At 40.8% G+C, this 25,561-nt stretch overlaps 1 protein-coding gene across 21 annotated transcripts in view; it reads left to right on the plus strand.

The window, feature by feature from the left end:
- Positions 1 to 25,561, plus strand: part of Lmo7 (LIM domain 7) — a 210,017-nt gene that overhangs the window by 131,946 nt on the left and 52,510 nt on the right. For 19 of the 21 annotated variants that reach the window (XM_015996718.3, XM_076545474.1, XM_076545463.1 and 16 more), the window contains 3 exons: positions 17,856 to 17,886; positions 19,271 to 19,384; positions 23,664 to 23,862. In XM_015996718.3, the coding sequence (XP_015852204.1) occupies positions 17,856 to 17,886; positions 19,271 to 19,384; positions 23,664 to 23,862 (344 nt within the window). The remainder of the gene's footprint in view (positions 1 to 17,855; positions 17,887 to 19,270; positions 19,385 to 23,663; positions 23,863 to 25,561) is intronic. The other 2 variants (XM_076545476.1, XM_076545467.1) reach the window with 1 other exon arrangement.

Raw genomic sequence — 25,561 nt, forward strand, 5'->3', positions numbered from 1 at the left:
TAGGAATATCTTGCCATACTGGTGTATTATTTGTGATACTTCCTAACCACTCTGAAGTAAATCTCTTAGTCTGAAGTTTGATACCTTTCTTAAGATCTGCTGGAACATTAAGGAGAAATTTGGGGTTACATTAATTAAGAGTTTCTTAAATTACTTATTTTTATGTGTATGATTGCTTTTATCTGCGTGGATGTTTTTACCATTGTGTGTGCCTGCCTGGTGACTGTGGAGGCAAGAAGAGGGTATTGGATCCTCTAGAACTGAAATTAACTGTGAGCCATCATGTGGGTGCCGGGAACTGAACTCTGGTCCTTTGGAAGAGCAGCAAGTACTCTTAACCTTTGAGCCACCATTCTAGCTACCCTGAAAACTTACTTTAGGAAAAAATTACATATTAGAATTACTGTTATGGAATGACTTTAATAATAATTATTTTTCTGCTGTCAATGACCATAGCATGGATTATAATTAGTAAACAATTTGAAAATAATTTTATTTTTAATTACATGTACATTTGTGTGTCTTGTGTAGGTTTCTGCGTGTGTTTTCAGTGGACTCCAGAATGGTTATCAGATCCCCTAGAGTTGTACGTTTAGGTGGTTGTTAGCCACCTGGTGTGAGTCCTAGGAACTAAAATTGGGTCCTTTAGGAAAAGCTGTATGAGCTCCTAACCTCTGAGCCATCTCTCTAGTCCCTAAACAATTGTTAATTTATGGCTTGTTAAAGTTGACTCTCCTGTGTCTCTCTCTTCTTTGGAGGTGTGTTGGAATTTGAACCCAGAGCCTTGAGCCTCGTACGTCTTGCTTACATTTGAGGGAAGATACATGTTTTTAATATAAAGGACACATATCTGCCCTTCCACGGTGGCAATTTAATTCTTTGTGCAGCTAGTGTCCGAGTTTCTTCATCCCTGCTTTGTATTTATTTTTAAAAAGGTGGTTTCTTTTCCTTTATGTCTGATGCCTTATGACTCCATTTATAAGTAATTCTGTTTATTCAAACCACACAGATATTGTAATTCTGTCGAATTTCCAGTAAAGTGTCCATGTCTTTGTGCTTATTTTTCATTACATTATATGTATTATTCTGATATTTTTTAGTTCAGAGTCTCATAAATGAAGAAAGTGAATTAGGGTTTAGATAATATAAAGGCTATGTCTGGATGCTTCTCACTGGTCTTCAGGCACATAATATAGGAATGCGAGGTATTAGGAAGTTAGGACATATGATACATACAGTGCCTGATGCCTATGAGCAGCATTGTGAAGGCTGGCGGGGACTGGCCTTTCAGAAATTATATGACGGAAATTTCCTCAGCCCTGCTTGAAACATTTTGTACTTGAAACATTTTGTGGTTCAAGATACACTTTTCTTTTCTTTTCCTTTTTGGGCTGAGGTGTTCTCCCCTGGAAACCGTAGGGTGTAGGTGCTTATGGAGTGTTAAGTAATCAACTCAGTGACCTTCTCTGACCTTCAGCTCCCTGGTCCAGAGCACCGTGAGAGCCAGCTTTGTGTGGTGCTTTCTGAAGCATGCCTAAGCACAGTGAATGGTATTGAGTGTTCTTTTATTTCTTAGTCAACACTTGAAAATCCTTGGCCGTGGCTCCAGGCTTTGCACTAGCGTTGAGGTTCCTTGTGCTTTTTATTGTTTATTTTTAAACTCAGGTTGGGGAAGGCTAGGTGAATTATGTTTCAGTTTAATTTCCTTTTTCAGAAAAGTAGCCACACTTGGTGAAGCTGTCATTTGAATTCAGGTGCAACTTCAGTTTGCTGTGTTTCCAGGGCACTGGCTTTTAGTATTGTACAATTCTCATTACCATGTGTGTGTATGATGTGTGTGTGTGGGTCCGCCATGGCACGTGTCGGGAGGTCAGAAGATGGACAGTTTTGTGGAGGCAATTCTCTCCTTCTACTTTTACATGGACTCTGAGACTCAAACTCAGTAGAGCGTCAGGCTTTTGTAGCAAGCGCCTTTAGCCACTGGGCTATCTCACCAGCCCAGCTTTCAATCTTTTGATCTTTTTAGCTTGTATCCAAATCATCCAGATGATTCATCAAGTTATTTTACTAGACCTCTAATCCCAGAGAGGATTGCCTTGCAAAGGTCCTTGGGGGAAGAGGAGGCAGTGTAGACAGACATCATATTGCGTCTGTGAAAGAACATAGGTGGTCATGTGAAATTTAGATGCAAGAATTCACGAGCTTCAGGGATGGGAAAATTGGAATGGAAAGAAATGAAGTCATCTTGGGGCCCCTCACCAGGGCTGCACAAGTGAAAAGATGAAGGTTCTTGGGGATTAGGTGGTCCAGCCACTTAAGAACCTAAGTTGTCAATTATGGCCAGGGATAATGACGGTGAGACTATAAAGTATAACACTAAGAAATGTTTCCTGGGAAGCATCAGTAGAAATGGGTCAGGATCGGATGTAGCAAATGGGAGCAAGAGGGCTGGGGAAATCATTTCATTTGTGAACCTGGGGAGGTTTTGAAAATGAGAATTGGTGGCTCATCCTTATAATCCCAGCACCCAGAGTTGTTAGCACATAAGATCTGGCTCAAAAACAAAACAACTACTCCTGAAACCAAACCACAGAAATAAATAAACAAAATGAGAAAATTAAAATTGACTGCAGCAAATATAAGTCAATTTGAAAGGCATCTAACTCAATGTATGTTGAATTTGAAAGTTGATGGACTTGCAGGGCTATATTAATGTGCATGTGAAAGCCAGTTATAGTATTAAAGTAAGGCACATTTACTCATTTCAGTGGTGTATATGGGAGACTTGATAATGCTCTCAGCCTGTCCTGAAATCCCTAGTGTCAGAGGGAAGCTCAGGTAGGGAATGGAGGTTCACATTTGTACATGTACACACAAAATTAAAGATGACACGTATGTAACATAGATATTGTAGACATTTAAAGAAAACTGCTTTATAGGAATTACCAGAAACAAAGTATTAAGTTAAAATAAAATACTAAAGCATTTTTTCTTTGACAGGTAGTCAATTACTTCACTTCTTTCTATTTCTGAGATAGGTTAAATTTGGGAAACTTAAAAACATCTTTATGAAAGACACATTTCTTATTCTGTCTTCAGTGCATGCACACGCTGTGTGTGTGTGTGTGTGTGTGTGTGTGTGCACGCGTGCGCGTGGGCACGCAATTTGCTATGGGAAATATTGTCTTCAATTAAAAATGTTTTTTTCCTAATCTAGGTGGAATAGTTTTTCGTGAAAATGTAACTATATAGTCTTGAGTTGAGTTTCACTGAAATAAATATATCCGCTGCTGCTGGTAGAGGTTGGCTGTGGATGAGGGAAAAATGGAGACTAGGACTAGGTCTTGGTTTTCTACTGTCTGGTGTTCATACACTGTGAATAAGTGTTTAGGTCAGATACATTTGGGTTTACACTTTGACCATGTAAGACAGTGCTGTAGAAGGCTACCCCCTGAGCACAACAGCTGTCGTCTTGACTAGGATCGCCGTGAGATCCGCCATGTTGATTTTTGATGTTCCCGCAGAAGGAGGCTTGGGGAGGACATTGGACCTTCACCTTTCCTGCCCTCTCCTTCCCAGACATCTGCATACAATTCTGTCTTAATTGCACATAGCCTCATGGTCTCAGGAGCTGCTTGAGTACACAGACTGTTAACTGTTGGGAAGTCTCCATCAGCGTTTGGGAGAGATGTCTTAATGGTGCAGCATTTGGTGCTACCCACACTCCTGAAAGAAACTCCACCTGTGCTCTGTAAGCCTCATAAACTCATCAGTTCTTTAAGTTGTATGAGGGATCGTATTTCAGTTTGTTGTTGGAATGGGTAGAGGTTTGTTTATGTCCCCACTGGGAAAGGTTCGTATGACACTTGGAAGGATGCAACAAAACCAAGGAGTTTGGGAAGATCGATGACATGGTTCATGTTTTGATGGCAAGACAAAGAGCTGAAGCCGAGCTGTCCAAGGGCGGAGTTTCTGCACAGGGCCTCCTGACGCGGCTGTCTTTCGCTCTGCTAGAAATGGTATGCCTCCTTGCTGTAGACGCATACACGATGTCCCTGCTTTGTGTAATGAAAAGGAGATGAAGATGAGCTGGATTCTCCGTGGGAACTTGTGTTGAGGAAGGATTATAAGAGGAAAGGGAATGTAGTTATCCTCTGATTAGGAAAGGAAATTGTGTGTGTGGGAGTGGGGGTGCGGCCGGAGTGTGTTGAGACAGAGATAGATACTGCTTCTTAGAGTCAGAGGGCAGGGTGAGGGGCGGGGCAAATGGAAAACAGATCAATCTGGAAGAGCCCTATCCCAGGAGTCTAAGAGCTTGGAATCCATTGGAAGCACTGGGTAATAAAATGGGAGAGGTTCCATTACTTACTCAAATACCTTACTCTATGAGTTATCAAGGTTTGAAATTGTGAATGAGGAACAGATAGTTATAATGGAGTCTCTTCTCTAAGAAGGAAGTATTTGTGGTGGGAGTATGGACTATTCAGATGTAGTCTATACTTTCTGTTTAGGTGTATTTGACAGTAAGTATACAACCATTGGGCAGCACACGCTAAATAGGACCTAGAATGTGGGCACCAGGCACTAGGCTTAATTGGTTTTGTATGTAGGTTAGTTAGACTTTCTAGGAATGTATCACAATATCAGTATAGTTGAGAAATGGAAGATCAGACACATCATTTCCTACCACTTTCAATGTGAGACAGGTAAGCGTTAATGAGATTTTTCTCTCTTTTTTTTTTTAGTGCTGAGTGTCTAGCTCTGTGGACTTGTAATTCAGCTTTACTGTGTAATGTATTTAGGAGGTATCTGTTGAGATCTAGGCACTCAACTGGATCTTATATCTCCCTCCCTCCTAAAATTTTATTTTCATTTATATGTGTGTATGTGAGCCTAGGTGAATTTACGTGTGCACATGCATGCAGGTGCCTGCAGAGGCCAGAAATCATTGGACACCCATAACTGCAGTTACAAATGGTAGTGAGCTGCCCAGTGTGGGTCCTGGGAACTGAACTCTGGTCCCTCTGCAAGAATAGTAACCACTCTTAACTACTGACCAATCCTTCCAGGCCCTGGGGCTTGTCCTTCCATCTGACAACATGTTTTCATTGAGTTTTCCGTTGTGTATTCCTACTTGACTATTTGCCTTGCTCATGCATTTAATGTAATTTCCAAGTTTCAGTCATTAAATGACCCTTCAGTTAATTTCAGTCCCTAGAAAGCCCTGTCTCTACCCCCAGTATGTTGCTTTTGACTAGAGGAATAAGTTGAATTCAATTATGTAAACCAAAAGTCCATGGATAACTTTGGCCCCAGGGAACATTTGGTACTACTATCTGGACACGTTTCTGATGATCCAGAAGTGAGGAACTCTTACCCAAGGTATGGAGGCAGGAATGATGCTTCATATCCTACAGTGGACAGAATATTTTCTGTGTTACAGACAACTGTTATGAAGAGATTCATAATGTTAGCATTGCTGAGGCCAAGAAACCAGTGTTGGTCTAAAATTGTTATGCTGATTAACCCTTGGCACAAATAAAATTATGGAAAGTATAGTTTTTGCTTATTTTGCTTTCTACCCAGGACTTATTCCTGTAAACATTAAAGAGAAGCTTACGAAGAATAGGCACACAAGACAGAAAGACTTAATACATAAAACTTGGAGACTAGGGAATCTTTTAGGGGAGACTGGAGATTTTCATTTATCTATTTGTAGGGGTCAGAGATCAGTTCTCGCCCTCAATTGTGTTATGGCTGGGTCTCTATCCTGCAGCTCTGCTGTGCACTCTAGGCTGGATGCTGGTAAGCTGCTGGGCAAGCCTTCTGTTACACAGTAGGAGCGAAGAGATTATTGATGTGTGCCACTGTATCTTGCTCTTTATGTGGAGTCTGGGGCCGAGACTCAGGTCATCAGTCTTGCATGGCAAGCACATTTATCCACTGAGCCATCTCCTTGGCCTAGATGCCAAATTTTCAAGCAAGTCTTGCTTGTAGTCAAGGAAGAATAATTTATTGGGTGATACAGAGAGTTCAGAATATGTTACAGGAGTGGTTTGGTATGTGTTATTTTGATTATATGAGGTTTGTGTTGCATAGAACATATTTAACACACTTAAATTACAGCTAAGGAATTAGTTTAATGTTATAATAGCATACGGAAAACAATTTACATCATCTTATGCTTTGTAGCAGTGGTTCTCAGCCTGTGGGTTGTGAGCCCTTTGGGGGTCGCATATCAGGTACCTTGCATATTAGATATTTACATCATGATTCATAACAGTAGCAAAGTTACAGTTATGGAGTAGCAACAGAATAATTTTATGGTTGGGGGGTCACCGCAATGTGAGGAACTGCATTAAAGGGTCACAGCATTAGGAAGGTTGAGAACCACTGCTTTATAGAGAGCTTCTGTGTACATCAGCAAGGAAATACTCATTTACGTGGCAAGCACTTCAAGTAATTGTTTAATATTCTCAACCTAAAGGAATTAGCTCCTCTCCTTCCCTTCCTTCCCTCCTCTGTCTCTCTCCTTTCTTCCTCCTTCCCCTTCTCCCTCCCTTCTTCATTTTTTTTCTTTATCCACCTAAGAACTTCCATATGATAGGCAACTTTTCCCCTACAGAGCCACACCCTCAGTCTCTCACCATTTAAGACTAAAAAAAGAAGTATCTTTTTTTTTGTTATATATACATACATAAATACACACACACATATTTGTGTCTGGGTGTTTCATCTACTCTATGTCTGTGTATCATCTGTATGAATTGTCCTCAGAAACCGGAACCCCTTGGAACTGGAGTTCCAAATGGTTGTTAGCTGCCACAAGGGTTCATAGACTTGAACTCAGGCCCTCTGGAAGAGCAACCCATGCTCTAAGCCACTGAACCAGTTCCCCAGTCTGAAAAAAAAGTTATCTTTAGAAGCTAAGTGGTGCTGCCATACCCTTGTATCCTTTTATAATCTTAGTTTGCTTCTTTGAGATACTGAGGATGAATTGCTTCATACGTGTTCACCAAGCACCACAGCATAGAGCTACGGCCCGACTTCTCTTTCTTTTTTTACAGTTGTCCACTCTCTCTTACTCAGAGTCTACACTTAGGGCCTGGCAGCAGTAGGGGGCAGGAAATGGTTTGCTGATGCATTTTCTCTTGGATAATTATTACCATGCCATTTCATTTACTCTGAGTCTTTTGAGAAGACCTTCGGGAACTTTCCATCAGTGGAAACCTTGGATGAGCTCCATATCCAGAGTGGAGGAACACATCTCTTAGGGAGCCACTGTCTTTTGTGGCAGATTTTGAACCCAATGTTTTGAGAAAGTATAGACAGCCATATTTTGGGAGAGTCCTTTCAGGATTAAGAAGTAAGAGTTTTTTTTAAAAAAAATAATTTTTTAAAAACGATAGTAGAAAGCATTTGTGACTACGAGGCAGGGTCTTGAGACCACTTTAGAATAACATCACAACTTTTTTTTATTTTATAATATAATACAATTTTACATATCAGCCATGGATTCCCTTGTTCTCCCCCCTCCTACCCCCTCCCCGCCTTCCCCCCAGCCCACTCCCATTCTCATTACATCACAACTTAATAGTTGTTCAAACTTGGAATTTTTTGGAGTATATCTCCTAATTTCTAAATCATTAGCTCATTTAATAGCGGATTAAATGAGATAGCAACACAGAACAATTTGAAAGTGGTTAATAGAGGCATCGTTCTGATTTCATGCATTGAACAGTTGAGTATAAAGTGGTATTTCAAGAGAGCACAGCTGGAAAATGATTCATTAAAAGTAATAGCCTTAAAGATGCCAAAAAGTTGTGAAAAATTCAAAGTATGAGGGAAATAGAAATTTTGAGAGTTTCTCAAAATTTTAATTTTGTACACATATATGAAGACAGCCAAGCACATAGTACTTTTCTAATTTCTTTCTTTTCCCTCTGAAGTCTTGTTATGGTGATGCTTGTTCCATGACACATAACTATTGCGTGAAAGTGTGTCAGTTGGCAACTGATTGCTGTTAAACCACCATAAGCCTTCTAGGTAGAAGTCTTGAATTTATAATCTTAGGGTTGAATTCCAACTGTGTTATCAGTTTGACTTGGAGCCTGGGCTCAAGTCTAGAGAGGCACAGACAGAGCTATGGTTGAATGTTCTAATTAGCTGCATCTTACAACCATGAGTGTCTCTGATGTGGTTTCCATTGGTGTCAGTATTTGGCCCTGCACATTTCCCTTTGCTGAGAGATGCTATTAGCGATTTAGTAACTGTGTTTGCAATGTGTGGGTAAGAGATGAAGGGTAAGAATGGATCAGGGAGTCCTCAGAGTTCCTCATCTAACTCTCGCAGGACCATTAAGGACAGGCTCTGCCCCTCCCCGTTTGCCCTTGCTGCAGGGGGCACTACTGTCACTCTGGGTGGTCCTCCCTAGGTCCCTTGGCCTGTTTCTCTTGCTTCTAAACCCTTCTGTGTTGTTTTTTTAGGGCTCAGTCCTGGGGCCTCTCCTCTGTGAATACTTATTTTTCAGGTGGTGCCATTTAGTCGTAGAACTTACATTTCCCTCTGGATGCTGGCTCCTCTCCAAAGGATGCCCCTGCTGTAGATTTCTGCCTTGAGCATCTTACTTAACTGTGATACCTGTGACCTACAGTGTTTTGGCTTTACCTGATAAATAACTTGACCATCACATCTAGCCTCAAACCCATCATCTCTCCTGCTGTAGCTACCATGTGTTGTTGGGTACAAGAGAAAAGATGTGGCTAGGAGGTTTTCTGTTCTCTCTGTACAGTTTATACAGTTGAGTGTCCTAACTCTGTTTAATAACCAGGTCATACACAATCGCGCTCAGTCTGTGTTCAGTAGTTATATTGTGTCCTTTTTCTATATCTCATTTGATGGCATTTAGTCTCAATTGTAAAGCTGGCTTTATGTCATAACAAGCTGATAACATAAAGTAGAAGAGAAGAGGTACTTCATGTTTGGTTCAGAGAAATTGGAACTAAAACCCACCTCATAGTTCCGGCAATGGCACTCTTCATTTGTGTTAAATGACATTGTGTGCTAGGGTCTTTGATTGCTTGCTCCCCCCCCTTCCCCTTTAAATAAAACTGTTTTATGCTATGTGGGAGGGATGTGAAATTTAATAAGTTATTTTTAAAAGAAGGTACTTAGTCATACATGATTGAAATAAGCATTATGTTGCTAGGGCAAAACTATTGAATTTCCATTTTTCCCCCACATAGGTAAGTATTGATATTAGACTTATATGTGTTTGTGTTCACTATCTCCAGGGGTGGTGGTATTTTCCTGGTGTTGATCTTGTGATTCCCACTAGGCAGATAGAGCTGTGCTCTGTAGAGATGGCAGGTCTAAACCCGTGAGTCACAGATCTCCAACTTCACTGGGAAGTTGTCAAGGGGAAGGCAGCTCCATTTATAGTTTGAAGGTGGGAGGGAAGGAAGGAGAATTTGAGCTGCTTTCCTTCAGTGCAGTTTGCTTTTTTGAGAGAAGGAAAGGACGAGTGAAATGTTCTAAGAATTCACCTCCAACTTCTTTTGTTCTCACTTCCATTTGACGCAGTGGAAGGTGCTAGTGTTTGTTCTATTTTAAATGATGGGATGGATGGGCTTCCATTAATAGAGCTTCCATTAATAGAAAAGGAGCTGCAACCTGAGAGATTCCTAGGTCCCTAATTGGATTCTGGCATTTTGAATGGGAATGACCCTTTCTTTTGAGGTAGTAGTGTTGGGAATTTTCTTGCTTGTGTCTCTTAAAGAGTTCTTTAGTGTCCCAGAGTTGATCAGAGCACCCAGATTTTCCTCCCTTTGAAGACAGACTGACTTGTGGTGTGTGCAACGTTAATGTTTTGGCTGGGGAGATAACTCAGTTGGTGAGAGCATTGGTGCTCTAAGCATCAGGACTTGAGTTAGAAGCCTTAGCGCCCAGGTAAAAATCCGGGCATGGCTGCACATGCCTTTAGCCCCAGTACTGATTGATGGGCAGGGGCAAGCAGGTTCTGAGAGCCCTCTGGCCGGCCAGCCTAAATGAAAAGGGGAGCTTTGGGCTCAGTGAGAGACTGGTAGTTTGAATGTAATTGGCCCCCAGCAGCTCATTGGGAATGGTCCTATTAGGAGGTGTGGCTTTGTTGGAGGAAGTGTGTCACTGTGGGGCTGGGCTTTGAGGTTCAAGCCACCATGGCCAGTATCTCAGTTCACTACCTGTTGCCCATGGATCAAGATGTAGGATTCTCAGCTTCTCAGCACCATGTCTGCCTGCATGCTGTCTTGTCTCACCATGAGGATAATGGACTAAACCTCTGAAACGATAAACCACCTCATTAAATGTTGCCTTGGTCATGGTGTCTCTTCACAGCAATAGAAACCAAAACTAAAACAGAGCTCTTATCCCAAGGCAATGAGGCAGAGCTATTGAAGACACCTGGAGTCTTGCTCTAGGCTCCATATGCTCCTGAATTTATAAGCATGTACCACCTACACATATCATACACATAGTATACATATAACATACACATGTACATACACATTTTAATACACATATATAACATACATGTAGTACATATAACCCATATAGATAACATACAACACATATACACATTCAAACACATATGACACATACATATAGCACACATATATAAACAAACACAATATATGCATAATACATACACACAAATATACATGTACACATATATTTACATGCATATGCATATCATACAAATCCACATGTAAATACCCACACCAACACACATACCACACCCACCCACCCACCCACAGCACAGACATACACACATATGTATATGCACACATATACACGCACAGACATACAAGCAAAAGTGATGTTACTTACTGTGGCTTGAATGTGTCTCCCAAAGTGTTGGGAACTTGAGTGCACTCATGTTGGTGGTAGGATTCTCAGGTGACATGGCTCTGCTCTCCTAAGTGGGTGGGTTAATGCAGCTACTGGGGGTGGGTTAGTTCCTGATGAAAGGATTTGTTTGGTCCCCTTTCTCTTCTTTTTCTCCACCATTCCTTCTCACTTTCCATCTCACTAGATCTGGCTCTCTTTACCTTAGAATTCCAGACCTCCAAGGCAGTAAGAAATATACTTACAATTGAGCCAGTCTGCGTTCTGTCCTAGCAACACCAAACAGGCGGAGGCACAACCATCCCATGTGCTCTGAGGTGTCCCTGCTGCCCCCGCCCCCACCACACACCTGCCTCCACCTCACCCCGCACGTATCTAGTGTATGTAAGCCAGACACTGTCTGCACTCTCTTCCTTTCCAGACACTGTCGGCACTCTCTTCCTTCTTTTGGATGCCTGTGGAAATCAGCATTCAGGTCCTCCTTTCTTTTTTCCCTTTTTAGTAATTTCTCTTTTAAAAGTTGTGAACAGGTGTCCAGTGTTGGAAGCAACAGTTGGAAAGTAGAGATTACTCGGTGGTTTGGAGAGGGACCAAGTATCTAGGGAGGTCAGCTTCTCTGATGTCAACATAGTTTCCCAAAAGGCAACACCCAGGTCAGCTGGTGCCACCCAGGGCAGGGCAGGGCCAGGCTGGGCTGGGTCTCCAGGAAGCTTCCTGGCTTTGCTCTGGGAAGTACCCTGGGGATATAATCATTTGATCTGCTGCAGTGATTCTTCTAGCAGAGGGAGCCAAGGGAACTTATCCTGGTCGCGGGGAGGAGACTGAACCCGTTGCGTGACTGCGTAGAGTTCCTGGGAGAACGTCAAGAATTCAGATTTACTTTTTGTTTTGACAGAAGAGGCCTGGATTGGAGGCTTTGAGTGGTGGTAGGTGGGACCAGAATTAAAAAAAAAAATTATTTATTTCTTTATTTATGTAGGTGGGGAAAGGCTTTTATGTACCATGTTGAGTTTAGGGAGGTTGGAGGAAAACTAGTGGGAATTGGTTCTCTTCCACCATGTGCGTTCCAGGGATGGAATTCAGTTCATCAGTCTGGGCAGTGAGAGCTGTTACCTGCTGAGCTCTCTCCCTGGTCCTAAGCCAGACTTCTCATTGTGTCAAGTTTCTGCTTCAGGGTACCTGGGATGAATTTTTTCCTACTTTACCTGAGGAATTCCAGCATGAGTCTTTGGTTGCATGTTTCCCTGTGGAATGGTACAGTCAGAGCTACATTTGAGATTACATTATAACTGAGATTGGACTTGAAAATGAAGGTTGAGAATTGGGGAAAAGAAATGGTTCTGGAGGAGGAATCATCTCTTAGGGAATTATGATGTTGGGTCAAAGTGGGGGATTGGGCCTCTCTGGAGCGTGTGAGAATGGGTAGTATCCTGAGGGAAAAATGAGTTCTGAGTCATGGAGGAAATCAGAAAAAAAGTGGGATTCTGTGTCAAATGCTGTGAAGCCTGACTTCTTGTGAGGTAATTTCCTCCTGTCTCTTGGCCCTTGATCAGCCAGGCTGGCTCTGTGAGTGGAGGTGACACAAACACTCAGATGCTGTCTTTGCCAGCCCCATGAGTAGTTCTCTGATAAGCCACGTGTTGGGATGGCTCCAGTTTTCCAGTCCCTGAAGCGAGCAGGCAAGGCTGTGGTGGGTGCAGTGTGTGGGCCCAGAGTTAGCTCTTTGAACGTCTTTCAGAGCTACTTTGGGTAGAGCAGTAGAATGCCATTGGCTCGCACACACTGGCAAATTATGATCCTTCCATTAACATTTTGTTCTCCGACTGCTATCAGATATGATGGAAGTGGATTTTTCAGCTGTATAGACATTTCTCCCCTCCAGTGATGAGGTTTTGGAAAACTTAAAGGACATTTAGTCACAGCAGGCTCTGGTAACCCAAGGATGGGTGGAGAGGGTGGCTTGGTGCCAGCGAAGACACGTGGATGATGATTGTACCAGGATGCCTCACCTTTTGTTTTCACATTCTTCTATAAGTATTTTCTGATTCTCATTTAAAGCTATCCATATTAAGAGGTCATATTAAGTATACAATGAAAGAGTATTGAAAATTATGTCTCATCAAATGTGTCTCTTTGGGGGAAAAAGTTTCTGTGTAAGGGAAATGGTGACTGGCTCCAGCTACTACCCCCAGTCCAACAGGCCAGTTGTAGTAGATAATGACAGTTAGGGACAGCCTTGAAAAGGCTCATTTCTTTGCTTGGCCTGGGTTAAGAAGTTTGAATCTCATTGATTGCCATTGAGTCTAGGCTCCCGTTTTACAGGCAAGGATTTGGAGCAGTGAGGTCACAAGACCAATTTCTCCTAGGCGATTAAAGGGGAGCAAGGATACACACAGAGGGGACCCCAAGAAGTACCTTCTGAGCCAAGTTGGCTCCTCCTAGGAGGACTTCACATCACAGCTCTTCAGCAGAGTCAGAGGTCGGCGTGGACTTTTATTTTCCTGGTTCTCTGATTAAAATTTACTTCTTTATTGATTCGGACCAATGTTTAAAAATCTTTGAGTAGTAAAGAAAGGACCAATGCTATGGCTTCCAAGTTCTACATAAACTCTGTAGCTGTTAGGGCCAGGTGATGACAGCTATGTGAGCTCACAGTTGGCACAGTTAGGTGGTCCATGATGGACACAGGTAGGTTTGCCACTCCTTGGTCAGGTAGCAAAGGAATTTCCAGTGCCGTTCAATTAACACCATGGAATAGTTAGCTGTGCTTGCTATTTTGTGAATACGAGATGTTGTATTTCAAGTTAGGGCATGGTCTGAGGATTAAATAAGGGCGATCTGTATATTCAAGATAGCCAGTTTTGAATGTTATCTGAACACTACCATTTTATCCTTTTTAAAAGTCTTTGACTCTTTTTCATTTTCAGATATTGCCATGCAAGATTTGGCCTGCTCTTATGTTTTTGTGTGTCTCTGGTTGTGGTTATTGATACTTGGTTTTGCAGAGTTGCATCTTGCTGCAGTGTCAGGGGAAACCTGGAGGCTGGGGAGGTGGTTCAGTGTAGCTCTGTGAGCATGGGGACCTGAGTTTGAATTCCCAGCACCCAGCTGGAAACCTGAGCATGGCTGCTTGTACCTGTGACCCTGGCATTGGAGTCGGGAGGTATGGGTCTCAAGAGTTTACTGGCAAGCTACTCACCTAAATAGTGAGATTTTGGTTCAGTGAGAGACCCTGTCTTAAGACAATGAGGTGGAGAGTTATAGCAGAAGATGCCCAGTGTCCTCTGGCCTCCAAATGGGTGTACATGGGTGTATGCCCCCCCTCCCCCACCCTAATTGTGAGTAGCAGTGGAATCTGAGTCAAATTGGATGGATGTTAAAAGTAAGCTAATGCAGTTTAATTTTGTTTTCAGCATCATATGAATGTTAAAAATCTCCTAGTTTAGTGGTTCTCAACTTGTAGGTCACAACCCCTTTGGTGGCTGACTGACCCTTTCACAGGGGTCACCTAAGACCATTGGAGAACACAAATATTTACATTGCAATTCATAACAGTAGCAAAATTACAGCTATGAAGTAGCAACAAAAATAATTTTATGGTTGAAGGGTCACCACAACATGAGAAACTATTATTAAAGGGTTGAAGCACTAGGAAGGTTAAGAACCACTGTCCTGGGTGGTGCTTGTCAATTTGCCTTTCCAAAGTCAGAAAAATGCATTCAATGAATGGGAACATTTGTGTATCTTGCATTATGCTGATCATATGAAATATTTTTATGCAATTCCCAAGCAGGTAGACCCTTTATTCCTGTACTAGAGGTAGCAGTGAGCAAAACCACACAAAAGTCTTCATTCTCTCATATTGGGCAAAAATATTTTTGAAAATGCAGGACTAACAAGTATACTCAATGGTAGAGTGCTTACCTAGCATGAAACCCCAGGCTCGATTCTCAGCACCACAAAAACAGACATAGACACACACATGCAGGCTGAAGATGGTTGTAAATATAAGACAAGGAAGGGGTAAGATGACGTCTGGGGGTATTGTGTTAGGCCAATTACAAGTTAAATGTCAGAGGCCAGCACAGGACTTCCCTAGGAGGCTTTTGTGGAAAGAGTAGAGAGAAGAGGGCCACAGTGTAAGGACTAGTCTTGAGGAGGTTAATGTTCCTACTTTGTATATTTCCCCTTATCTGTTGAAACAGGGCGTATTATCTCCAGTTTATCAACTGGAAATGGAGACTTTGAAAGTAAATGGTCCAAATTTAAATAGAGCTAGCCCATGGGACCCACATCTGTCACTAAAATGCTCCTTCCTCCAACATGGTGTCGTGCCATGCCCACTGTGGACTCCCTCGCTCTGGTGGAGTCACTCATCTAAGGCGGACTTTACTTTCAGTTCTGGCTTGTGTAGTTCCTTGGCTTGCTACCTTGAGCTTCCTCTCTCTACTCGTTAATTTAAAAGGTCTTAGGGGTGTGCCTGGTGGCCACCCACTAGGGTGTGTGTGTCAGTGTGAACTCTACTCCAGCAATCTAGGGCCATGTGAATTCCTGGCATTACGTGTTTCAGAGATAGGAAGCTAATTTGGCTGGCCTGTGGGTCTTTGTGTTCTGGGGCACGTTGTAAATGTGCATACTTAGAAAGGAATGTAAAGTGAAGGGCAGAAATGCAAGGTCACTGCAATTGGATCCGACACAGAATAGCCTTGCCTTGCATTTCCACAGATTGCTTATCATTATAAAAAGTCACAGTCAGATGGACTGGAAACATTTATTGCAAACTATTGAAAGGAGGTAGGTCTTCAAGAGGGCTCTGTGGTACCTGATGCTCAAGTGTGCTTATGATAAAAGTGAGATCACTTTGAACCCACACATCTTTAAGAGTACATGGTACTTTTGTACTTTGGATAATTTACTATTTGAAGTAATATGCCGGTTATCATTAGAACGAAAGGCTATGAATTCACAATAGCTTCTAGTGATATTCCCACTTTGATTTCCAAAACAGAAGGCCTTTACAAGATGATTTTCTCTTAATTGAAGACATAAATTATAATTTGAGCACTTCAGCTATGGAATTTCTCCAGATTACTTTTTTTGAAGTATAGTACACAAACAGGAAAATACATGTATTGTATAACTCCCAAGAGCTCAGGAGATGGCCCAGTTGTTAAACTGCTTGCCCTACATGCAGGAAGATTTGAATTCGAATCCAAAATGCATGTTAAAAGAAAACAACAACAACAACAAAACCCAAAATTCATAAACTGATAAATTTACAGGTCAAAGATTCCTTGGGGAAAAAAAAAAAACCAAAAACACAAGTAACCAGTGTCCAGACCAAAATTTAAATTCCCGGCATCTCAGAAGCCTTACTCTCTGCCACCGCCTCTCCCATTCTCTATCCCAAGGGTACCAATCACTGTCTTGAGTCTAGTCCAGATTTTTCTTTTGCTTGTTTTCGTACTTTTATATTCATCTACCCATGCTATCTGTGCTCTTCTTCTCCCATTGCTTGTGATACTGAACCATACGGTAGAATGAAGTTGCAGCTGCTCAATCCCATTGCCATCTAGTGCTTCACTGTGTACACACTCCATAATATAAGGCCGCAGAAAGTCTCCTGTGTATGACTTTGGCTAAACAAATGAACACACTGTTCTTGAGTGTTAACCTGGAAATTGAGTTACTGGGTTTTGGGCTATAGGCATATTTAGTTTAGATAGATGCTACCAAGTAGGATCAGAGTATTAATGCACCAAACGTTTCTACCAGCAATATCAGGGCTTATGGGCATTCCTGTTGATTTTTTTTTAGGGGTTGGAGATGCATAAGTTCATTTTGTTTCATGTTTGTTCTGTGAAAGTGAATTGTTGTAGATATTGGGAAAGCTGAATTCAGCCTGTGTCTGTATTCACTCTCACCTCATTATTTTTCTCTGTATGAGTGAATGGGTGCTAGACATGTTACCGGCTTGATGTATGGAATATATTCCATATATATGCTGACAGTGTATGCATGTGCATATTTTTTCTTTCACTACTTACAGTTATGCTGAAAAGCTATCATGGATGCCATCTAGCTCAGGCTTCTGCAGTGTGATTCTTAATGATGCCCTATGTTGATAATGATGGAAAATACATCAGTACTTGAGGGAGGCCCATCTGTCTGTTACATATTATTAAGTCTCTTCAAAACTGAGGTGGTATCTGTTTCCTTTTGACTTTCTCATAAACGTCATGCTTTTTTACAGGCCAACAAAAATGTCTGACATGCCTGTAATAGAATTCAGACATTTCAGGTCAAAGTTCACAGCTGCCTTTTTTTTTTTTTTTTTTTTTTTTTTTTTTGAGAAAGGGTATCATTAGCCAGCCCTGGTGGAATTCACTAGATCTAGTGGCTTTGAACTCCCAGAGATCTGCTTACCTCTGCCTCCCCAGTAATGGGGTTAAAGCCATTATATCCCACCCATGCTTCATGACCCATTTATAAAACTGTAATTTTCAACTTCTGCAGGGCCAGGTTTTCTAAGCAGTTTGCAGAGGATTTTCTTGGGTGAGAAACCTGTGGACAGTGGTGGGGAAAACTCAGTGCAAAACTGTTTGTTTCCTTTTCTCATTTGACTTGTGTGTATTTTCCAATTTTTCTGTCATATGCACACTATGATTTTTGCTTAAAAACCTTCAGATTGGATTTAAGCACTACTTATAGAAAATTGAAGAACTCATCAAACTATCATGGATAAAATAAGAAACAGAGCAAATGATTTATTATTATTATTTTCGATAACTCACTGTAATATTTAAATCAATGGCTATGGGAAAATTCGTGCGCTATGTGCTCTAAGATTTCTGAATGTCCAAGGTATTTTTAACACTGATGGAACTTTATAATGAAAATGAATTTTAGTTACAGTTAATAATTTAAGGCCCATGGATATTATTTAATCAATACGTTCTTTTTCTTTACAGGCAAGAAGAGACTGACAGGAGACTGAAAAATGTAAGCTGTATTTAATGGAGTGTTATAAATAGTTTTTCCCTTTATGTTCTGTAAAATCATAATGGGTCTAAGAATATGCTCTGTGTCATCTTTTCTAATTAAAATTTACCTAGAAACCAACCGGTTAGAGTCTTAAGTGTTGTTACAGGACAAGTGTACATATGACAATCCATCATTAGACTTTGTGTAGACCTACATGCTTTGTGTAGACCTGACTTGGGCATAAGAGAGATTAGGTTTCAGGGACTGGTTGTTCTGTTTCTAGTTTGTAGACATCAAGCTCAATTTAAAAGTGTTAGGGGAGCAAGAGGGAGACTATCACATTAGACATTAAGGAAAGATATGATTGCTTAAGAACTCTAGGTAATTATTCAGTTTAGGCTAATAGCATGTCCTTAATGTTGGACGATTACAGAAGAATATCTGAAAGTAACAGCTTTATTTAAAAATATGCTCATCAAGCAAGCTGAGAATTACTGACTTTAGGGGTTTATTATGTAGTTTTACTGGAAAAATTCTGATGTAAAAAGTGTCACTTGTGGACCAGCAAGGTGCCTCAGTGGGTAGAAGAGCTCGATGCGTAAGCCTGGGGTTCTAAGTTTACATCCCTGGAATTTGTGTAAGAACCTGGATACAGTAGTGCGCATGTATTTGCAGCACTCTTAGGGTGAGATGGGGGTCAGAGATGGGAGAATTACCCAGAAACTCATGGCCAGGCATACATAGTGGAACATCAAGCAACTAGAGAAGGCTGTGCCTCAAAACAAATGTAGAAAGTGAGACTCAACTTCTGGAAGGTGTCTATACTTGTGAACCTGCATGCATTCTCTGTTTCTTTCTCTCTCTCTCTCTCTCTCTCTCTCTCTCTCTCTCTCTCTCTCTCTCTCACATGCACACACACACACACACACACACACACGTTTCTCCTGTACTTTATACTTCCCTGTTTTTTGAGACAACTTCTCATGTAGTCCAGTCTGTTCTCATAGTTTCCTTGTACACACATGACCTTTGAACTTCTGATCCTTTTGCCTTTATCTTCCATGTGATGGGGGTACGGGCTCAGTTTCATCCAGGACTTCTTGCATGCCAAGAAAGCAATCTACCGACTGCGCTATATCACCAACCCTCATGTTTTTCTCTCTTTTTTTTTTCTACTTCTCAAGGGTAGAGTGCATGACTATCTATAAGTTCTGTATCTTTTGATCTGAGAACCTGTTTTGAAACAATAAAATATATCAAGAATAATTATGACTTTTAATGACTGCATTCCTTACCATACATTGAAGAGTCTGCTTTTCAACTGTACAGTATTACGATTCCTCTAATGCATTTGAACTGGGCTCTTGGTTACCAATCCACTGATCTTGTTATTTTCATTTAGGTTTTGATAACTTTGTACTGGCTGGGAAGAAAAGCACAAAACAGCCCCTACTATAATGGTCCCCATCTCAATCTGAAAGCTTTTGAGACTCTGTTAGGACAAGCGTTGACTAAGGTAAGGACTCCACCTGTGTGAAATGACTCCTGTGACAAGTGCTCCCACTTGAGCGTGCCCTTCCCTTCTGCTTCCCATGCTCCTCCACAGCAGACCTGGAGGTTGGCTGTGCTCCTTTCTAGACATGGAGAAGTAGGCAGGTTGCTTACTTGTTTTCTGGTTTCCTGTGCTTCTTTTACGGAGTGAGTTATCTAATGCAGAGTAGGTTCCAAGGTGTAGAATTTTATGCCCTTAATTTTAGGTAATTTGATGACACACACATTTGCTTTCTATACACTATATAACTTAACTGTTTCTATACTCATTATATGAACTCAATCTGCAGTAAAAAGACATTTTTAGGGCTATTAACATTTATAGGAGTTACTCAGTTTCTTTATATTAATCTGTTCTTGTCAAGGGTAATTATCTAGTGACCATATTCCAGTATTACCATGCTGCTAGTGTTCATTGAGGAGTAATAAATATTAAGTGAAACTTGATAAAGTTGTGCTCATTTTAAGACAGTTTCAACTAACCTAGGCTATCCCAGACTTGCTATGTAGTCAGGGTGACTTTGAACTCCTGATCTTCCTCTACTTCTCAACTGCTGGGATGGAAGGCATGAGTTATGATTGACTGCTGAAGAGATTTTGAAGTTAGAATCATTATTGCTTTTTTTTTTCATTTTTAGTTTTTTATTTGTAATTACACACACACACACACACACACACACACACACACACACACACACACACGGGAATATATATGAGAGTTCTGGTGACCTCGGTGGCCAGAAGACAGCATCAGGTGCCCTGGGGGTAGAGTCACAGCAGTTGTGAGCTGCCTGGTGTGGGTGCTGAGAACTGAACTAGAGCAGCAAGTGCTCTTCACCGCCGAGCCCAGAGCCCCTGTTCTTACCTACGTTTTGCTCTTTCGTATCCTGGGATCATTGCAACATATTTGAGAAGGACCAAGTGCTGAGTCCAAACCATAGTGATTTTGTTTTGAAAAAAAAAAAAATTCATTGACAGGGCCCTAGTGGAAAACCAGTTTCTCTGTGTAACTCTTCATCCAGGGCATTTATAAGGATTGGAAGAAAATAGACGATCAAAATGATAAAACAGCATCTATATGTTAGAGTAGTACTTGCTTTGTGAGGTTTTTCTGATTAAATGAGAAAAATATTTAATGTTTCCGACACATTGTGGGATGCAATGAATGTTAGTTATGATTAGAACAGAGGAATATTTAGACATGATAAAAATAATTGCTTTTGCCTATATCTATCCATGTCTTTAAAAATACTTGGCCTGCATCTAGCCATGGATGGGATTACACATTTTTTCTTTAATTGGAAGGAACCGATAGCTCTTTAGGGCTGGGAAACAGCTCAGTCGGTAAAAGCTCGATGTGCAAACACAAGGACACAGCTCTGACCCCGAGTCCACACAGTAAAGCGGAGTATGGTGACACACACAGAATCCCAGCACTGAGGAGGCAAGGACAGGATTCCTGGGGCTCCCTGGCAAGGCAGTATAGTCTGCTGGGCAAACTTTAAACGAATAAGATACCCTGTCTCAGCTTCAAGAAACAAAACAACAGAAGCAACGCAAGGTGGATGTCTCTTGAAAAACAACCCTGGAGATGGACCTTTGACCTCTATACACATGCCTGCATGTGCATGAACACACATATATATGCATGCGTGCATGTGCAGTGTATGTGTACATGAAGGCTCAGAAAAGAGTTGGTAGTTCCATATGCACACTTTGTGGATGAATTAATTGAGACTGTAGTTGAGATACTGCCACACATCCATCGTGTGCTAGAGGGTGGAGAATGACTGATGCATCCACCAGCAAGCACCGTTGCCTGAGAATGTAAAGCAGAGCCGTCCCTGCCTTTGGTGGGAGAATTGCAGCGAGTTGTAGGTACAAGGGAAACCCGGCTCTCAGCTGTTTGAACTAAGGAGCCGTGCAGTGAGAAGCTACAGGGGACCCGGGCTTGTGGAATAGTGCTCTTTATAGCCTTTCCTGCTTTTTATGGCAATGACTCAGGATGACTCATCTCAGTGCAGAGTTTGTGCTAGGCATGCCTCTTTAAAGGCTGTTCACAGTCATCGATGTCACCGTCAGCATGGTCAAAAGACTTCTTTGTGTATATAAGACTGTGGTTGTGGTCCTGTTCTTCCATTACCTGGTGGGGGCATAAGGGGCATGTGAACATACTATTTCTTTTGTATCAGTTCTTTTAAAATGAAAGGCTTTGTATCAAGTGTACTTTCCCAGTTCACTTGCAATGATAATGCCAATTGGAAGTAGCAGTGGACCAATACTCAGTGGAAGCTGCTGTATTTGAGTCAGATTATAAATCGGGGATGACTCACTTTGGGGGATTTGTCAGGGTGAAGTCTTCAAAAACCAGGCTGCAGGGCCAGACTTGGGTTATTTATAACAGGTCACATGGCTCATTGTCAGTCATGTTAACATTGATAATATCAGAAGTCATATTGTGTGAACTCTGAGGTTTCAACAAGTATGTGTTCAAGAAACCTGGCAGAGCAAAAGATTTACTTTAAGACGTTAATCTTGTATTTTGAGATATAGCCTGTTGGCATTAAGCTTGGCTTCCCCATCTGCTTGGAAGTGGCATGTGAAAGGTAGACCCTGGTGTTTTCATGCCAGGATGTCAAGTTTAATGCTAGTATGAAATCTCTGTACTAGCCGTTCTTGGCATTTCAAACACTTGTCAGACAATTGACTCACGAGTTGAATTAAGTCTGCTTGAAACAGCTGCTAACTACTTGTCACGAGCACTTGCCAGCCTTTCTTCATATGTTTAAAGTATTTATGATAAAATGGTAAGACAATAACCCTTGCAAATGTCACATCATTATTACAGGATGTAGTGTTTCCATTTTGGCTTTATTTAATAGTGTCTGCCCATCTGTCAATATTTTACTTAACCATTTGAATTCAGATACCGTACCTCTCTTCTGAATTCTCAGAATCCATCTCTTAAGAGTAAGAATATTTTTCTGTGTACCTATAATATACACTTAAGAAATCTCATCAACTTTCATCATCATTTATTATTGAATCTATTTCCTGTGGTCTCCCAACTATTTTTCATAGTTTTTTTCCCCCCTTTGGGTTTTTCGAGAAAGGGTTTCTCTGTAGCTTTGGAGTATTTTTCATAGTTTTTAAAAGTTAAATCATGATTTAATCAAAGTTTGTATGTTATATTTTGTTTTTAATTCTTATGTTCTTTAACTTGTCATCTAAGATTAACTTTGTTGGTTTTCATTTATGTCTTAATTTTTAAAAGGTCAGTTAGGTTTTGCCATTAAATTTCAGAGGTGTGTTAACGAAAATGGCTTGTTTTGGGAAAGTTCTATGTAAGTTATAAACCTAGATGTAATATCTTTTGCACTATTTCTATGTATCTCTTATTCATATAAGAGCCAAAGACCTATTTTATTTCCCTCTAAGGAAGGTAAGTTTTATATGCCAGCAAGCATGCATGCTGCCCTTGACTCACTAAGAAAGGCAGCCTGCTGTCAGCATCTCCATCTCGGTTGCATAATCAGTGAAAGTAGACAAATTCCGTGATGTACATACTCACTGCTTTTTAAAATAATAGATTTTTTTTTATGAAGTCAGATAGTGTTACAGAAAGTCACTCTGGTCTTATGTTTAGCATAGACCACTTCAGATATTTTCTGGAGAGAGAATGAGACATTTTAAAGATGTGCCTCCCTTTTGAGTGTCTACATTAGGATTTTTTTCTCTTTGATTTCTTTCATTTTTTTCTACCAGACAAAAAATATAAACCATTGACCAGCATTTCAAGGCTGTTTTTATTAGTGTTTTCATCTTATATATTGATTATATAACTTGATTAAATAATTTCAGGTACCTTCCTAGTATGTGGAATACCCCCTATTATATAGTTTATGGGGAAAAAACGTGCTTTTAACTTTTCCCCCCTTTTTTATTTATTTATTTTTTATTTTTTATTTTTTTTGGTTTTTTCGAGACAGGGTTTCTCTGTGTAGCTTTGCGCCTTTCCTGGGACTCACTTGGTAGCCCAGGCTGGCCTCGAACTCACAGAGATCCGCCTGCCTCTGCCTCCCAAGTGCTGGGATTAAAGGCGTGCGCCACCACCGCCCGGCTCTTTTCCCCCCTTTTGTTGAACAGGGAAATCCTGTCAACTTGCCTCTCTAATGAATCAGAGCTTTCGCAGTTCTGAAAGTTCATGTTCACTCACTGATCTTTGTACAATGTTTCTTCTTCAGGCACTTGAAGATTCCAGCTGTCTGAAAAGAAGTGGCCGAGACAGTGGCTACGGTGATATCTGGTGTCCTGACAGAGGAGAATTTCTTGCCCCTCCAGGTAGCCATAGGAGGGAGGATTCCTTTGAAAGCTTGGACTCCTTGGGGTCTAGATCACTGACCAGCTGCTCTTCAGATCTCACACTTAGAGGCGGGAAGGAAGGTGAGCCGTGTCTTGGGATGTAGGTTTATGTTACTTGTTTGTATGGGAAGAGGAAATGCAGGGGAGAAAGCAGAGGATGAAAACTGTTCAAAGATTTCGTTAAGATGTAGATTTTATTAAATCCATGGGATTAGGTGGTTTTTAATTTTTGTTTTGTTTTCGACTTTTCCCTTCCTCATACCTCATAGAAATGCCGGTTTCCTTTTTTTTTTTTTAAACTTCTGTATTTGAACAGTACTTGTGAGGAGATGGCTCACTGGTTCACCGTGACTGGATTTTTGTCAGTGAGAAACTCTTCAGGTAGAGGCTTAGCAATAGGTATTTAATAAGGTCTGTTAACTCATATATCTAAAGACAAAACACATAAGAATCTGTAAAACATCTATTCTACTTCCCAAGTCTTTTTTTTTCTTGTCTTAATTTTATCAGAAAAACTTAAGTATAAAAGAGGAAAAGTTTTTTAACGGCCTGTCATGGCAAGACTGAGCATACACACATTCTCACAAAACCAGTAATAATAAGTAAATAAAAAAAAAAGAAATGCATGTCTTATTCCTATGGCTCCTAGATGGTATTAATAGTTTCTGACTAAACAGGTAGTCTGAATTTTGTCTAAGTAGAAACCACAGAGAACATTTCAAATTACTGAGGCTATAGTTCAGTGATAGAGCATGTGGCCCAAATCTATAAGACTCTCAAGTTTAAAACCCCAGCACTTCCAAGACCAGTTTTTTTTCTTTTAAAGTATTTCTGCACTTTAAACATCATCAGGAAAGAAATGCGAGCTCTGACTGTGAACTTGTGCTCCACCTTTGAGGATTTTCAGTTTCTTTATTCAGGACATAAATATTTTACCCAAGACTTTTATTATGCAAAATCTCAAACACCCACAAATAATAAGTTTGTTTCCTAAAAGTCAATGAAGCATGCTAACACAACTAAATTCTTTAACTTTTAGAGCAGTCATTGTAGAAATATGTGAATGGCTTTACTATTAACCTTTGTAACTGCCACTGTTTTTGTTGGCTGTTTCGTACCGCGGTATGAGTTTTTCAGAGCACAGAGGAAAACGATCATATCTGCTGTAAGGAAATAAATCTAAGTTTGTGACTCATCCAAGTAATTAAAGTTGTAAACTGAGACTAAAAATCTCAACACACTAGGTTCCTTTTTCCTGACTGAGGAACCTATGGCATGCTATGTTTGAACTTCTATCTGCCTGTCAAAGACTAACAGTGGGATGGTTGCGGGTTTGTGTCATGCGTGGATCTATCACCAAAACACAGAGACGCAACGGTGCAAGATCTGAGTGTCCTTTGACATATGGGCCCATGCCTGGTGTGTGTGATGCAAAGCGGAGGGCCCCAGGGTCACATTTAAGACCTTGTTTAAGAACTGTAGAGGTCTGGGCAATTGTAAATAGGGCAGAAGGAGGGAGATGGGTCCCAGAAGAATGACGCGCTTCTGTGATTATTAAACTTCTGCGGCCCACACAATTATAGTGGGTGGTAACCACAATTATGATAATATTTTTAGGATTAGAAGATGGTGCATCTCATGAGTTTTGTATGAAAACATATCAGGAGTGATATTTGTACAAATAAAAATTGTATTAGCTAAAAAAAAATAAGAATTTTAAGTTTGAAATTTCAAAAGCCAACTAGTCTGTGATTTTCAAATTTCATAAGTAGGTTTTGGT

This window comes from Peromyscus maniculatus, chromosome 9, assembly GCF_049852395.1.
Source record: "Peromyscus maniculatus bairdii isolate BWxNUB_F1_BW_parent chromosome 9, HU_Pman_BW_mat_3.1, whole genome shotgun sequence".
NCBI classification, from domain to species: Eukaryota; Metazoa; Chordata; class Mammalia; order Rodentia; family Cricetidae; genus Peromyscus; species Peromyscus maniculatus.